A 15,924-nucleotide genomic window follows, 5' to 3' on the forward strand; every position below is an offset into this window, starting at 1 on the left:
CGTAATGGTGGAAAATGTTTCGGTTTAGTGTGTGTTACCTTAGTTTAATTTAGCTTATTCACTCACTGGTTTTCGTATAATTTTTTTTTTTTTTTTGTATTTCGTAAAAGAAGAATGCCAAAACTGAGAGCTAGGCAGACCAAAGAAAACATATATGTGAAAGGTTTCTGAATTTCCCACAAAGAATAGCAACAAAAACTTTCTGCATTTAAAAAAGAACATCTACAAAACTCAAAACTAGACAGATCAAAAATGACCTATAAGAAATGTTTCTGAATTTCCCAAAAAGAATAGCAACAAAACTTTCCGCATTTCCCAAAAGAATATCCACAAAACTGAGAACAAGGCAGATAAAAAAAGACCTAGTGGAAAGGTTTCTGAATTTCCCACAAAGAATAGCAACAAAACTGAGAACAAGGCAGATCAAAAAAGACCTAGTGGAAAGGTTTCTGAAATTCCCACAAAAAACAGCAACAAAACTGAGAACAAGACAGATCAAAAAAGACCTATAGGAAATGTTTCTGTATTCCCAGGGTAGCCACAAAATTTTCTGCATTTCCAACATGGATAACCACAAAATTGATAGCCAGGTATACCAAGGAAGACCTAGTGGAAATGTTTCTGTATTTCCTGCATGAATAAACACAAAAATGACCTCTAGATTCATTTAGGGCCCCAAGCCATCCGTGCAAGGAACCAAAAGATATACCAGTTTCTTTCATAATTTCATGTAGGAGTGGGAAGGGGGATCTTTCTAAGGGGGCACTGTTCAACCCCAGGCCCCTCTCCTCCTCACAGCAAAAGTACTGATAATAAGTTTGTGAAAATAATGTAAAATAGGAATCATAAATGGACATAGACAGAAACATTTAAAGAGAATAGAAGGCTAGCAATATCAATCTAAAATATACTAACCATATAAACCATAAATATGTATAGATAAATATTTGGGGAAAAAAATTAATAATAGCAATATAGAGTAAATGAACTGAAATAACACCATAACCAAGTTTCATATATAAATAATACTAGACTATAGATAAGTAGCTAATATGTATTAATTGATGAAATAAAAATGTTATGGCTAAGCATCATATATGGGTAAAAAGAATACTATAGTTATGTAATGTATATAGGTAAAAAAAAATATTATCAGACATTATATACGAACAAAAAATATGACAGCTAAGGTATATATATATAAATAGGTAAAAATTTATATTACCAAGTATCATATTAAAAAATACTTACTCATGAATACTGGTGTAGTTTCCTGCCAACATAGACACACATTTCATATCATATTCCTAGCTCCCCAATCTCTAATTTTGTTATGATGAAAAATTCTCTAAAATACTAAAAACAATCAAAACAAAATCTCAGCTATCATACTGCAATTCTTATTCATTTCTAGTTTCACTCTTCCCTTATTTTGTTATAGTGCAAAGTTCTCAGAAATACTCAAATACTAACACTACAGACTATTAACATCTCACTAAGGTCTTGTTCTTATCCATTTAATATTATGCTCCTTCATCTCCCTCCTTCTGGCTGTAATAAAGAAAATGTAATGAAGATGATAAACACTGAATATACAATCATCTTACATCATAGTTAGAAGCGATATATTATGCATTTCAAATTCAATCATTCAATCATTTGCTCTTCTCATCTTCCTCCTTTTGCTGTAATAGAAAGAGAATAAAATAAAGATAAAACAAAATATTCAATCATTTTCAGTCATAAGTATTAGTGATATATTATGCATTCCATTTTCATATCACTCAATAATTTGCTCTTTAATCTTCCTCCTTTAGCTGTAATAGAAAAAGAATATAATAAAGTTAAAATAAACACAGAATATTCAATCACTATCATTTCTTTAACTCTTTCCATCCGTGACGCAGACGTCGGCGTCACAGTATGGAAAGGGTCAAGAGGAAATGGAGGAGGACTAATCCTCTTTTAAACCTCTCAATGCTCCTCTAAATTTCTCTTAATCCTCTTCCATTTTCTCTTAAGAGGTTTAGAAGAGGATTAAGAGGAAATGGAAGAGAATTAAGAGGTTTAGAAGAGGACTAACGGTGACGCCGTCAGAAGCCTGTCGGACGCTGACGTCGGCGTCGCCGGAGTGAAGGGGTTAAATGTTTGTTTATTTTGCCTTGTGATAAAATACCAGTATGCAATAAAAACTATGTAGGTACATCATCAATGCAATAATAAATATACACAGAAACAAAAGTATGTATTTATAACTAATTAAATAACAGACCAATAATCAAAGCACTAATTACTTAACAGATTATAATTACACTTTACATGATGGAACACTTTTTCATTATGTATTTTCCTTTGTTTAATTAATGCATGGCTGGATCACTTACTTCACCTCCACACAGCTAATGAGGATGATGATAGAGCACCACCCTCCTCATCCCTTCATTAGAACACCCTCATTCATGGGACTCCTTTCCTAATAGTTCTGCCATCAATTCTTTCAGTGGCTTATATAAACATCAATATATTCTTCAGCTTACTCAAGAGGCCCTCCAATCCTTTCCTTCTAACTTGGCAATTGATTCTTCCGGTAATTTATGCAAACATCAATACCTTCACCAGCTGACTCATACGACTTGGGCAGACTTCATACCAATACGCTCCCTTCTGAATTCACTCCACCAGTATCCGCCCCCTCACAACCCTATCAATTATAACCCCGAATACTCTCCGTCAGTATCTCATGGCCCGTCTCGGTGATCAGGATGGTGTGCTCGAACAGTGCAGCCCTCCCTTTGTCCTTCATGACCACCGTCCAGCCGTCTTCCAGGATCAGCACCTCCCCCTTGCCCTGCGCGATCACCGGCTCGATGGTGAAGGTCATGCCCGGCTGCATCTCCCCGGGGAAGTTGTTGTCTGTGGCGGCGGAGGTGGTGGTGGTGGCGGGTGAGGAGGAGAATAGATAGGGTAAAGATGGTTGAGGAAAATGAAGAGGAGGATGAGGGTGGTAAGGGATGAGGAAGAGAAGGAGGAGGAGGAGGAGGAGGAGGATAAGGGAGGTGATGGTGGTGATAGGTAGAGGGGAGAGGAGATAAAGAAGTATAAGGAAAATGAAAGGAGGATTAGGGTGGTAGAGGACATAGTGGTGAAGAGGAGGAGGACAAGAGGAAAGGATGAGGAAATAAGGAGTATGATAAGAGGGGGGAGGGGTGGATGAGGAGGAGAATGGGAGGTAAGGAAGGATGGGGAAAATAAGGAGGAAAAGGATAAGGTCTTCCTCACTGTCTCACAGCCAGCTGACGTCACAGGCTGCGCAGTGGAGGTAAAGTGAGGAGACCTGTTACTATAGATCTTGGTTTACTCATACCCCAGACCCGCGTATGGGGATGGGGACGGAAAGGGAATGGGAAAGATTAATACTACGGCCCACAGCCCCACACACCTGCAGATGATGATGATGATAATAATAATGATGATAATAATAACAATAATAATAATAATAATAATAATAATAATAATAATAATAATAATAATAACAATAATAATAATAATAATAATAGTAATAATAATAATAATAATAATAATAATAATAATAATAATAATAATAATAATAATAATAATAATAATAATAATAATAATAATAATAATAATAATAATGATAATATTTACAAACCCCAAGCCACCTCTGGCAATGTTAATATTTACATCATGGATTTCTTTTTGGTCCCTGAATACAGTGCAGTAACAAGTGACTTCCGGAAAGGAAAAAGAATCCAATTCAGGGACCATTTATTATTGAAAATAGGGGATAATAATTCACAAAGCGTCGCCTCCTCTGGCGGCGGCGCTGTGCTGCGAGAAATATCTCCTCGCAGTAATAAGTCGCATATAAATGAGGGGGGGGGGCAAAGTCCCCCCGTTAGCTGTTAGGTCGTAAATTAAGTTCGGTTGGGATAGTTTAAATATGCTCCTCCACCCTACACCCTCTGCAAGCTATTTTGCGGCTGCGTCGGCGGTGCCGTCGCCGTGGCCGCCGCCAGAGATATTATCTCCTATTTTCAACAATAAATGGTCCCTGAATTGGATTCTTTCTCCTTTCCGGAAGTCACTTGTGATTGCACTGTATTCAGGGACCAAAAATAAATCCATGATGAAAGTATTAACTTTGCCAGAGGTGCATGGCTAGGGTTCGTAAGGATAATAATAATAATAACAGTAATAGTAATAATAATAATAATAATAATAATAATAATAATAATAATAATAATAATAATAATAATAATAATAATAATGTAGGGTGTAATTTTAGAATAATACGAAATGTCACAAAATACAAATGAGTAAAAAAGTACTAAAAACCAAGCACAAACACAGCCCCACACACCTGCGGAACATGTCCCACACGCCACAGTGCCGCGGGGACAAGGAAGAATGACGAAAAATGGAAGAGAAGTAAGACCGCGAGCTTGGCCTGGCCGCTCCTCCTCCCTCCCTCCTTCCTCCCCCGCCGCGGCTGTCACCACTCCAGCAGGACGCGCGGGAGGGTGTCAGCAGCCTGTCAGCCGCCCCGCCACACCCGCAGGTCAGTATCTTCCTCCCGGGGGCTGATAGGAAGGGAAAATAGGCCCCGCACAGCACCATTGCCGTCTCGATTGATGCTGGGCCGCAGTCCTGCCACGGGCAAGTATACTTGCTTCGGTGCTGGCGGCTTGGTGGATTCTTTGGCGACGACTCCCGATGAGTCATCCGAGTTTGGGGGTTTTACCCAAAGACTATATAGTGTTTGGTTTTACCCAAGAAGCGTGAGCTATGTTGTTAACTGAGAAAGCAATGTTGCTAGGCAAGGTCGGTTAGCAACCTTATTATTCTTGGGTCCGGCCCTTGGTGGAGAGTGACCCGGGCTTCCCAACTAAAATGTTATTTTTTGTGTATTTTAATGCACATTTTCTGCTAAATATATTTTTTGTGATAAATAAAGGTTTTCCAACATTAATATATTATAAACATCATCAAATTAGACATAAAAAAGAGGAAATAAATAAGATATAGTATAAGGAGAGGGAGAAATGTTCACATAAAAATCATATAAATACATTGACAGTCGTAGCTGGGTACTCCAAATAGTTTGATCTGTCACTGTTTCTAAACATCTTTTTTTTTTTTTACATTCATAATGCTGTCGTTAAAATTACTCTATTCAACAAGCCTGCTATCTGACAACCCTGTTATAGTGGACACTATTAACAAAAGCAAAGTCAGGGGAAGAGAAGAACAGAAAACACCTAGGTTCAGAGTGAAATGTATAAGCTAGTGTGCATTGTGAAGTCACTAAGTGCACGGTGTGAAGTATAGAAGTGTTGAGAAGTAGGACATAAGAAGCGCTACAAAGCGGTAAAGGTAAAAAGGAGAAGAACAGGAAAACATAGCCTACTTACCTGGCACAGATATGTTATGATGAAATATTCTCAAAAATACTAAACAATAAAAACAAAATTATAACTATCAAGCTGCAGTTCTTCTTCATTTCTGGTGTCACTTCCCTATTTTTTTAATACTGAAAAATTCTCAAAAATACTGAAAAAAAAATCAAAACTATCAATCTATTCTTATTCAATTTAGGTACTCTTTCCTATTTTGCTATAATGAAAAGTTCTCAAAAATACTCAAATACTATCACTACAGACTATTAAAATCTCACTAAGGTCTAGTTCTTACCCACTTATTTATTTTCTCCTTCATATCCCTCCTTTTTGCTGTAATAAAGAAAATGTAATAAAGATGATAAACACTGAATATTCAATCATCTTCAATCATAGTTATAAGCAATATATTATGCATTTCAAATTCAATCATTCAATCATATGCTCTTTTAATCTCCCTCCTTTTAACTGTGATAGAAAGAAAATATGATAAGCACAATATTCAATCATTTTCAATCATAGTTAATAGTGATAAAGTGTACACTTCATATTCATTGATTTGCTCCTTTAATCTCCCTCCTTTTGCTGTAATAGGAAGAAATATGATAAGTTAAAACAAACACAGAATACTCAACCATCTTCATTTCTTTAAAAGTTCATTCATTTTGCCTTGTGACAAAATATCAGTATGCAATAACAATTATGTACATCATCATATGCAATTATAAATATACACAGAAACATTATTATGTATATAACTAATTAAATAACAGACCAATAATCAAAGCATTAATTACTTGACAGATTATAATTATACTTTACATGATGGAACACTTCTTTTCATTGTGTATTTTCCTTTGTTGAATTAATGCATGGCTGGATCACTTACTTCACACCTTCACACAGCTAATGAGGATGATGATAGAGCACCACCCTCCTCATCCCTTCATTAGAACACTCTCATTTATGGGACTCCTTTCCTAATAGTTCTGCCATCAATTCTTTCAGTGGGTAATCTAAACATCAATATATTCTTCAGCTCACTCAAGAGGCATTCTACTTGTCCTTTCCTTCTAACTTGGCAATTGATTCTTCCGGTAATTTATGCAAACATCAATACCTTCATCAGCTGACTCACACGACTTGGGCAGACTTCATACCAATACACTCCCTTCTGAATTCACTCCACCTGTATCTGCCCCCTCACAACCCTATTAATTATACCCCCGAATACTCTCCGTCAGTATCTCGTAGCCCGTCTCGGTGATCAGGATGGTGTGCTCAAACTGTGCAGCCCTCCCGTTGTCCGTCATGACTGCCGTCCAGCCGTCTTCCAGGATCAGCACTTCCTCCTTGCCCTGCGCGATCACTGGCTCGATGGTGAAGGTCATGCCCGGCTGCATCTCCCCGGGGAAGAAGTTGTCTGTGGCAGTGGTGGTGGTGGTGGGTGAGGAGGAGGATGTGAGGTAAGGGATGAGGAAGAAAAGGAGGAGGAGGAGGATAAGGGTGGTAGTGGCGGTGGTAAAGAGAAGAATGGAAGGTAGAGAAGGATGAGGGAAATGAGGAGAAAGAGGAGGAGGAAAGGGATAGGAATGGATAGATGAAATAGTTTAAAAAGAGTGGAAAATGAAAAGAAATAAAGGAGGTAGATGTAAAAGAGAAGAAAGGATTGAGGAGGAGGAGGTAGTGAAGGTATAGTGGATGAGAAGGGAGAAGCAAAAAGGAGAAGAATGAAAGGCAAAAACAGGGAGTTAAAGAGGATGAGGTTGAAGGAGGAGGAGGAAGAGCAGGTGAGAAGAATAGGAAGAACAAAAAGTAGGTCAAGAAATAAGAGGAGTAGGAGTAGGAGGAGGTTGAGGAGGAGGAAAAAACAAGCTGTATCATCATCTTGTAACATCACCATTATCATCACCATTTTCATTGTGCTTCATCTCTTAACTTAACAGCAACACACATGCACAGGATGGGTAAGCTGTTAACAGTAAGCGTACTTCAATTTTTTCTCCATGCAGCAGTAAATAGACTTCAGCTGTGTATATATTTAACGTCCTCTTCATAAACAGTTAGGCAGCAAACAGTTAAGAAAGACAGGAAGAGAGTAAAAGGGATGCTGGCTAACTTGCATAACAACACATATTTTGTACCAGTAGATAGATAAAAAGGAAAAATAAGGAAACCCCAATAAGCTAGTACTTCAAAATATAACCTGACTATAAATCACCATACATTCATTAGCAGTTAACAAGTGTGCAAGTGTGCTTGTGTGACACCAGCTAAACAAAACCAAGTATTTATATGTAATTTACTCCAAAAAGCATATATTAAGTGGTCCATCATGTAAAGCAATGTTTTTCAGCAAGTTCTAGAGACCATCAGCATAAATTAGAATACATTAAAAGCAACACAAGAGAAAAATATTATCTTTACTCTCTAAAATGCAAAAGGAAGCAGAGCAGGAAAAAAGAATGAGCAAAAAGCAAAAAATTATGAGCAAGAAATTAATAAATAAAAAAAGGAACACAAAAGCTTCAATACTACACATATTGCTTAGCCCTAGAAACATGCAAGCCCTCATACCAACCCCGGGCATACTCACAACAGTGGTATATGTCCGGCGGGCCGTGGAAATAGCTGCCGATGCCATGCCCGATGAAGCAGGGAACCACCGTCACCCCTTCCTTGTTGGCTACCTGCTCCACGCGGTTACCTGCACAGGGAGAGGGATGGGACTCTCTAAGCTATCAAAAATCCGACTAAAACTACAAATGGTTAACCTTAGATGAGCTTTCAGAGGGAGAGGAATCGCACTCACTCCTTAAATTATCAAAAATCTTACTCTGGCGGGCTTTTTATATTATTTGTGTCCTTCAGTAGTTTCTTTTCAGTAATAAGAAAAGCTACAAGTGGTTTACTCTGGATGAGCCTTGTGCCTTTTATTACTGAGACCATTTATAGTGAAATATAAAACATTGTAAGAGTCAATCTCATGTATATGTTGACCTTCCTAAAAAATATGTTTGACTGAAGAAAGAATAAACTCATGCTCCTGGGAAATTAACATCCATGCAAAAATTAATACCTTAAACTTGGCTTTAAAAATAATGCACAGAGTTAGATACATATAGACAGTAATATATTTGTTTAGAATTGTCATTTCCTGGATATTTGAGTGAGAGTCAGAGATAAAACCATATATTAAAAGACCATAAATTAAACCAACACACAGATTACCAATACACAACAAATTTCTATTACAGTAAAATAAAAATATAATAGATAAATACATTACCATCTTACTACTGCTTTTCCAGGCATAACAAATTCAGAAGACCATTCATAACAAGAAATAAATCAGGGTTTGAATATAGTATGACTTATCCCTAAAACACAATACACTTAAACTACTTCAAATAAAAAAAACAGTAAATGACTTCAAGAAACAATCACTTATCTCTAACACACAGCACAAAAAATAGCTTCAGAAATAAAAAAAGAGCAAAAAAATCAATGGAATATGACACTACTGAAAATGAAAAGATAAATGAGGGAGAGGAGGAGGAGGAAGTGCATAAGATAAATAAACTACGAACCAATGACAGCAAATGGGATTCCAGGAGCACAGAGAGATATGGCCTCGTCGCGACACCTCTTGGCGGCCCTCACCAAATGTTGCCCAGGCTCGTCAACGTCCCCGATTAAATATGTCTCGCAGCAGTCCCCATGTACACCCCCTAAGTATACCTGTGGGCGAGGAAATGGTAAAAAAAGAGGTTGATTTAAGAATGTTGAGAGGTTATTGGATGAGTTGCATGGTTGGATAAAATGTAGTAATGGAGTTAGGTTTAGTTAGGTTAGGTAAATGAGGTGTATGGCTTGGAATATAGTAGTATTGGGGTTATGTTTAGTTAGGTTAGGTAGAAGAGGTTTACTGCTGGAAATAAAGGAGTAGTGGTTTGTGTTTAGTTGCATTAGGTTAGCTTGAGGTGTAAGTAAATAAAACTGATTCTATAGATTTAAAGTCTTATCCTTTAAACACAAACACACATACATATACACAAAGAATTCATAGATATACATTTCTTTATATTCATTTATTTTTAATAACTATAGGATGAAGGAATAGAGAATGAAAAGGAAAAAGAAACGCAAAATCATACTGAAAATGAAATACATATTAATAGCAACATAAACCAGAGTCAACAACAGCAGCAGCAACAGATAACACACACACACACACACACACACACACACACACACACACACACACACGTGCACGCACACACACACAAAACTAAGCACAAAACTAAAATCACCATCACCCCCCCATCATCATCATCATCGTTTAACATCCCCAAACCAACTTAACCCCCCTCTCCCCCAAACTAACTCCCAACACACCCCTAATCAACCACCCCACACAGATCCTAAAGCTAACTAACTCACCGTCACATCCACCGAGATAATGTCCCCGTCAACCAGCGGCCGGTCATCGGGGATGCCATGGCAGGCGACGTTGTTGACGCTGGTGCACACACTCTTGGGGAAGCCGAGGTAGTTGAGTGGCGAAGGGTACGCGCCGCCCTCCACTGCCACTCGGTGCACCAGCTCATCGATCTCTGCCGTGGTCATACCAGCCTGAGGAAATAAAAATATATCTAAATTAGTAATATGAATAAATTCCTGTATACAAGTAAATAAGCATAAGTAAAGTGAATAAATTCCTGTATACAAGCAAATAAGCGTAAGTAAAGAAACAGAAACATGTATGAAAAATATACATTGAAATGAATAATTAGAAAATAAACATATGCATATTTCTTTAACAACCATATGAAACAATAAATGAATGTATACATTTAAACAAATCAGTAAGTAAATAAAAAAATAAGTAAATAAATACTAAATATCATCAAGTGAAGATACATGGAAAAATAAATGGATAAATATTTATATTAAAACAAAATAAAAGCATTACATTAATTAATGTATACAGGTATATAAATAAAGAAATCAGTAAATAAATATACATGAATAAAATATATGTAAACATGTAAAATAAATTAGATAAATATTTTACAGCCATACCAATGTCAATAAAGAAAATCAATCATATCTTCTGGATTTCTACCTATATAACTAATAAATAAAACATAGAAATGAATGAATGTAAAAATTACATTCATAAATCTCTCATCTAGCCATGTTGGCCTGAAATGAAGAACTAAATAAAATCAATCATGTCCTTCATATACCTGGATCCAGTCACATTGAAATTAAGATGATAAAGAGGTGATATAGACACAACAGAATAATTATGGACAATCAGAAGATGAAGCATGACTGACAAATAAAATAAAATAAAAAATCACCATAACCAGATCTTTGTAATCTCCTTTCTCTCACTGATGAAACTTTTCTCATATATCCAGATCAATATAATATCCTTTCTCTCATTTCTCTACCTTCCCTCATATACTCAGATCTTTATCACTTCCTTTCTCTCATTGATCTAACTTTTTCATGTAACCATCTCTTTATAATTTCCTTTCACTCATTGATCTAGCCCTCATACCTTAATATTCTTCCTCACAGTGTTCTGCGCCTTAACAGCAAGACTACACGCAGCCCTCATGGCCTCAATACCCTCCTTGCTGTGGAGTTCAGCACTGGCGGGTGGCGGCGGCGGCTGGCCTGTCTCGGCATAGGGCGGCCGTGGGATGTGTTCAGGGACGAGCTGGGCAGCAGACACCTCCCCCACATTGTCCAGCAAGGAATAGCTCCCAAAGTTGACCCTGCTGGTGATAGTGATTGTTCTATTAAGGTGAATATAACCAGGTATATACACACGAACACAACTTCAAATAATTAGATATGAGTTAGCACTGCCGGTGGTAAAGATTATTCAATATAGGGTAACATAACCAAACAGGGTAAACACTCTAACACAACTACAAAACATGCCTTCTTAGACTAAAAGAACCTAAATACACCTAGCACACCTGATTGCAACTAAAATAGTAACCTATTGGATAATTATGAAGTCACTATGCACCTCCTCCCAAGAATAAGTCCTAATACCCTTGCTATGGGTGTGGTAATACAACTAATATTTATGAAAAAGTGCCCCCAACAAAGTAAGTTGGGTGTAATTCTAGAGTGATACCAAATGTCAACAGATGCAAATAGATAAAAACAGATATAATCACAAACCGAGCCCTACACACCTGTGGAAGATAATAATAATAATAATAATAATAATAATAATAATAATAATAATAATAATAATAATAATAAGACAATAATAATCAGTTAAGTGTAATTCTAGAAGAAAAAAAAATATCAAAAAATATATACAAATACCTAGATAAAAACAACAGGTATAAAGCCACACCAAACCCTATACACCTACAAAAGATAATAATAATAACAGTAATAATAATCAGTTGGGTATAACTCTAGAGAAATGCAAAATGTCACAAAATACAAATGTAAGTAAAAAACAAAGGGCGTAGACACAAACACAGCCCCACACACCTGCAGAAGATAATAAGGTAAAGATTCGTATTAGGTCCGTGCCAGTATCTCATAATCTACTTTATGAAACATCACTATCTCTTCATATATCTTTTCTACAAACCTTCAACAGTCATGGAAACGCTTTGAAAATCCAATTCAAGGACTTTTTTTACTCTTGAAAATAGGGGATAATGTTTACGGAAGCACGTCGCCTCCTCTGGCGGCGGCCGCAACGACGCTGCACCCGCCGCAGCTGTAAAATAGCTCGCAGAGGGTTTAGGGTTGGGGAGCATATTTAAACTACTCCAACCGAACTTTACGACCCCCCCCCCACATGTATATGTGACTTATTTCAGCAAGGAGGTATTTCTCGCAACACCGGCTGCACCGCCGCCAGAGGAGGTGACACGCTTTCGCAAACATTATCCCCTATTTTCAAGAGTAAAAAAAACGTCCTTGAATTGGATTTTCAAAGCGTTTCCATGACTGTTGAAGGTTTGTAGAAAAGATATATGAAGAGATACTGATATTTCATAAGGTAGGTAATGAGATACTGGCACGGACCTGAAACGAATCTTAAACGATGATGATAATAATAATAATAATAATAAGTTCGGTGTAATTCTAGAAAAATACGAAATGTCACGAAATGCAAATATGAGTAATAACCAAAGGGCGTAGACACAAACACAGCCTCACACACCTTCGGAATATGTCCCACACGCCACAATGCCGCGGGGTCAAGGTAGACAATGGAGAAGGACGAAAAAAGGAAGAGGAGAAGTAAGACCGTGAGCTTGGCCTGGCCGCTCCCCCTTCCCTCCTTCCTCCTCCGCCGCGGCTGTCAACACTCCAGGAGGACGCACGGGAGGGTGTCAGCAGCGTGTCTGCCGCTCCGCCACACCCGCAGGTCAGTATCTTCCTCCCGGGAGCTGATAGGAAGGGAAAATAGGCCCCGCGCACCACCCCGCCGGCCATAACGTGCGGCTTCCTGAGGACGAGGTTTGTTATTGTAGCGTTGCCAACTCCGTCTTTTTCAATCGCGCTATACGAGCCCCCAAAATCGCTAGATTGCACTCTTCTTCTTCTTCTTCTTCGTGGGTGTTTTATGGGGCTATTTAGGCTGTGGACCCACAGCCTCTAGAGCCCCGTCAGTGGTAGTTGTTATCAGGAGTTGTTGGTTGTGCTGGCCGTCCTGTCACCAGGGCGGGAGTTAGATCCTGTCGAGTTGCCCCGACTTCTGCAGGAAGGTTTGCGTGCACTTGAGGGCGTGGAAGGCAGTGGTGGGGGTGAGGGCGTCGCTGCCCAGCAGGTCCTCTAGGGTTGGCCTGTGAATACGGAGACTGGTTAAGGATGCTTTGAGGGTGGTGCGGAGGGAGTGGAATCTTGGGCAGTGGAGGAGGAGGTGTTCTGGTGTGTCAGGTTGTGTGGGGCACCATGGGCAGTGTGGGTCTTGGACTATGTTCAGTCTGTGCAGGTGGGCATTGAGGCGGGTGTGTCCAATCCTGAGACGGGTGATGGCTGTGTCCAGGGGGCGAATGGGGGAGAAGGGGCGCCAGTGCTGGGCGGGGGAGTGTCTGTAGTGGCCGAGGGTGAGCTGTCTGAGGTCTATCGTCAGTCTGGTGGTCCAGTGGCGGTTGGAGGACTGTCGGAGGTGGATCTTGAGGTCACTGTGGTCCGGAGGGCTGGGAATTGGCTGGGGATGTGTGTGTGCCAGGTTGGCAGCTTGGTCCACCACTGTGTTGCCCATGATGCCTATGTGAGAAGGGACCCACTGAAGGTGGACCCGTCTGCCCCCGGAGGTCAGCTGTGCCAGGAGGGAGTGGATGGCAAAGCATAGTGTGTGATGTGTGTGAGGTCTGTGAGTTGAGATGAGTTGGAGGGAAGTGAGGGAGTCAGTAAAGAGGGAGACCGATAGGTGTGGGGGAAGCGTTGTTGCTGCTGTGAGGCCTTCCCTGATGGCAAAAAGCTCTGCCCCAAGGATGGTGGTGTGGGGTTGGAGTTTCCAGTTGGTGGAGGTGTGTAGGGTTGGGAGGTATATGGCCGCACTAGTGGAGGGAGGGGAGGGAATGTGTGAGCCGTCTGTGAAGATGAAAAAGGTGTCCCTGTATTTGGTGGAGAGGAGAGTCAGGAAGAGGGCCTTTCCCTGGTGAGGACAGTCTGCTTTGGTCCATGGTATCTGAAGGTGTAGGGAAATGAATGAAGGAAGGGGGAACCATGGACCTAGGGGAGAGAGGTGCGCAAGGGGGGAGAAGGATGGAGGGGTGACAGAGAGAGCGGTGTAGATAGAGAGGGCTCGGGTGATGAATGGCGTGTGAGCGTGGAAGGCCTGTGGGGCTGGAAGTGGGTCAGGTTGGTGTTGGGACAGGACAGTGTGAAGGGAGGAGTGAGGAGAGGATGTTATTCTGTGGAAGGTGGTGACTGTCTTAGTGTTGCGTCTGTGGTCTAGTGAGGGAAGGCCCGCCTCTGCCTGCAGGGCCAGGGTGGGAGACGATCTGAAGGCGCCGAGGGCTATCCGCAGTGCGGTGTTCTGCACCACCTGCAGCTGGCGGAGGAGCGACGGGGAGGCTGAACCGTAGACCTCGCATCCGTAGTCGATTTTGCTACGGATGTAGGCGCGGTAGAAGTGGAGGAGCGTCGCTCTGTCGGCTCCCCTTGACACCCGCCAGGGCCCTCATGAGGTTCAGCCGGGGCAGACAGGAGGATCGGAGGGCACTGATGTGGCGCTTCCATGTGAGGCGAGGGCCGTCCAGCACTAGACCCAAGAATCTGTGTGTTGTGCGGAAAGGGATGACTGTGCCTGTGAGGTGTGCTTGAGGGATGGCGGGGATGCGGCGACGGGTGAAGCACATGAGGCACGACTTTGGTGCACAGAGGGTGAGGCCCCACTGAGTGCACCATTGGCAGATGGCGTCGAGCCCCCCTTGGAGGAGGGTTTGTGCCTCAGGAAGAGAAGGAGCGGAGCATAGGAGGGAAATGTCATCCGCATAGAGGAAGGTATGAGTGCTAGGAGGGGAAGGCAGGTCGGACAGAAGAACGTTGAAGAGGAGAGGGCTTAGGGGTGAGCCTTGGGGAACCCCTCTGCGGATAGGATAGGGGTGGGAGAAGGTGGTCCCGATAGAGACGGAGAAGGTGCGACTCGAGAGGAAGGAGCGGACCCAGAGCAGAGGAGCGCCGAAGAGGCCCAGGGAGGAGAGTTTGTAGAGGATAGCATTGTGGGAGGCAGAATCAAAGGCCCCTTCGAGATCCAAGAAGGCGGTCAGCGTGAAGCGCCCCCGGCCAAAACCCTCCTGAACATGATGGTCTAGGTCAAGGAGGGTGTCGATGGTTCCTCGGCGGGGCCTGAAGCCAGACATGTTAGAGGGAAGGAGATGATTGTGTTCCAGCCACCAAGAAAGCCTTGTTAGCACGAGGTGTTCAAAGAGTTTGCTGATGCAGGAAAGAAGGCTGATAGGTCGGTAGGAGGAGGGTGAGGCGGGGTCCTTCCCTGGCTTTGGGAGTGGAAGGGTGATGGCGTGGCGCCACTGATGAGGGAAAGTGCCAGAAAGCCAGCTGTGGTTAAAGAGCTGAAGGAGGAAGAGGGAGTAGGCCTCTGGGAGGTGTTTGAGAAATTCATTGGGAACGTCGTCATCCCCAGTGGATTTCCCCACCGGCAGTGCAGCTATGGCTGTGGCGAGTTCATGGATCAAGAAAGGCTGGGCGATGGGGTGGATGGTGGACTGTTGGGGTAGTATGGGGGGAGGGACCGGGTCCGGGGAGCCCAGGCGTGTGCGGAAGTGTGAAGCTAGGTGTTCCACCTTCTGGGCATCCCAGCTAGTGGAACCCGTTGTGGTGGAGGGGGAACATGAGAGGGGCCTGGGGCCGGACCATCTTCCTGAAGAATAGCCAGGTTTTTGTGAGTGAAGTGGAGAAGTCTAGGGAGGCGCAGAAGGCGGACCAGGATGCCCTTTTGGCTGACAAGATCGTGCGCTTACAGCGAGCCTCCAACTGG

At 41.5% G+C, this 15,924-nt stretch overlaps 2 protein-coding genes across 3 annotated transcripts; both read right to left on the reverse strand.

Annotated features, from left to right (window-relative positions):
• Window positions 1–6,044: 6,044 nt before the first annotated feature.
• Window positions 6,045–12,924, reverse strand: LOC127002104 (methionine aminopeptidase 1D, mitochondrial-like). 2 transcript variants are annotated; one of them, XM_050867670.1, is made up of 6 exons: window positions 12,637–12,924; window positions 10,990–11,209; window positions 9,861–10,052; window positions 9,008–9,158; window positions 8,014–8,124; window positions 6,045–6,840 (listed from the first exon to the last, which is right to left on the reverse strand). In XM_050867670.1, the coding sequence occupies exons 1-6, from the start codon at window positions 12,909–12,911 to the stop codon at window positions 6,632–6,634; spliced, it is 1,158 nt and encodes a 385-aa protein (XP_050723627.1). In that variant the 5' UTR covers window positions 12,912–12,924; the 3' UTR covers window positions 6,045–6,631. The 2 variants fall into 2 exon arrangements, with proteins under 2 accessions (XP_050723627.1, XP_050723626.1); XM_050867669.1 differs by having other exon boundaries at window positions 10,990–11,212.
• A 123-nt stretch (window positions 12,925–13,047) lies between these two features.
• On the reverse strand, window positions 13,048–15,289 carry LOC127002297 (uncharacterized). The gene is made up of 4 exons (XM_050868110.1): window positions 14,594–15,289; window positions 14,356–14,478; window positions 13,393–14,112; window positions 13,048–13,128 (listed from the first exon to the last, which is right to left on the reverse strand). The coding sequence occupies exons 1-4, from the start codon at window positions 15,287–15,289 to the stop codon at window positions 13,048–13,050; spliced, it is 1,620 nt and encodes a 539-aa protein (XP_050724067.1).
• Between the last annotated feature and the right edge of the window lie 635 nt (window positions 15,290–15,924).

The sequence above is a fragment of the Eriocheir sinensis genome, chromosome 22, assembly GCF_024679095.1.
Source record: "Eriocheir sinensis breed Jianghai 21 chromosome 22, ASM2467909v1, whole genome shotgun sequence".
NCBI classification, from domain to species: Eukaryota; Metazoa; Arthropoda; class Malacostraca; order Decapoda; family Varunidae; genus Eriocheir; species Eriocheir sinensis.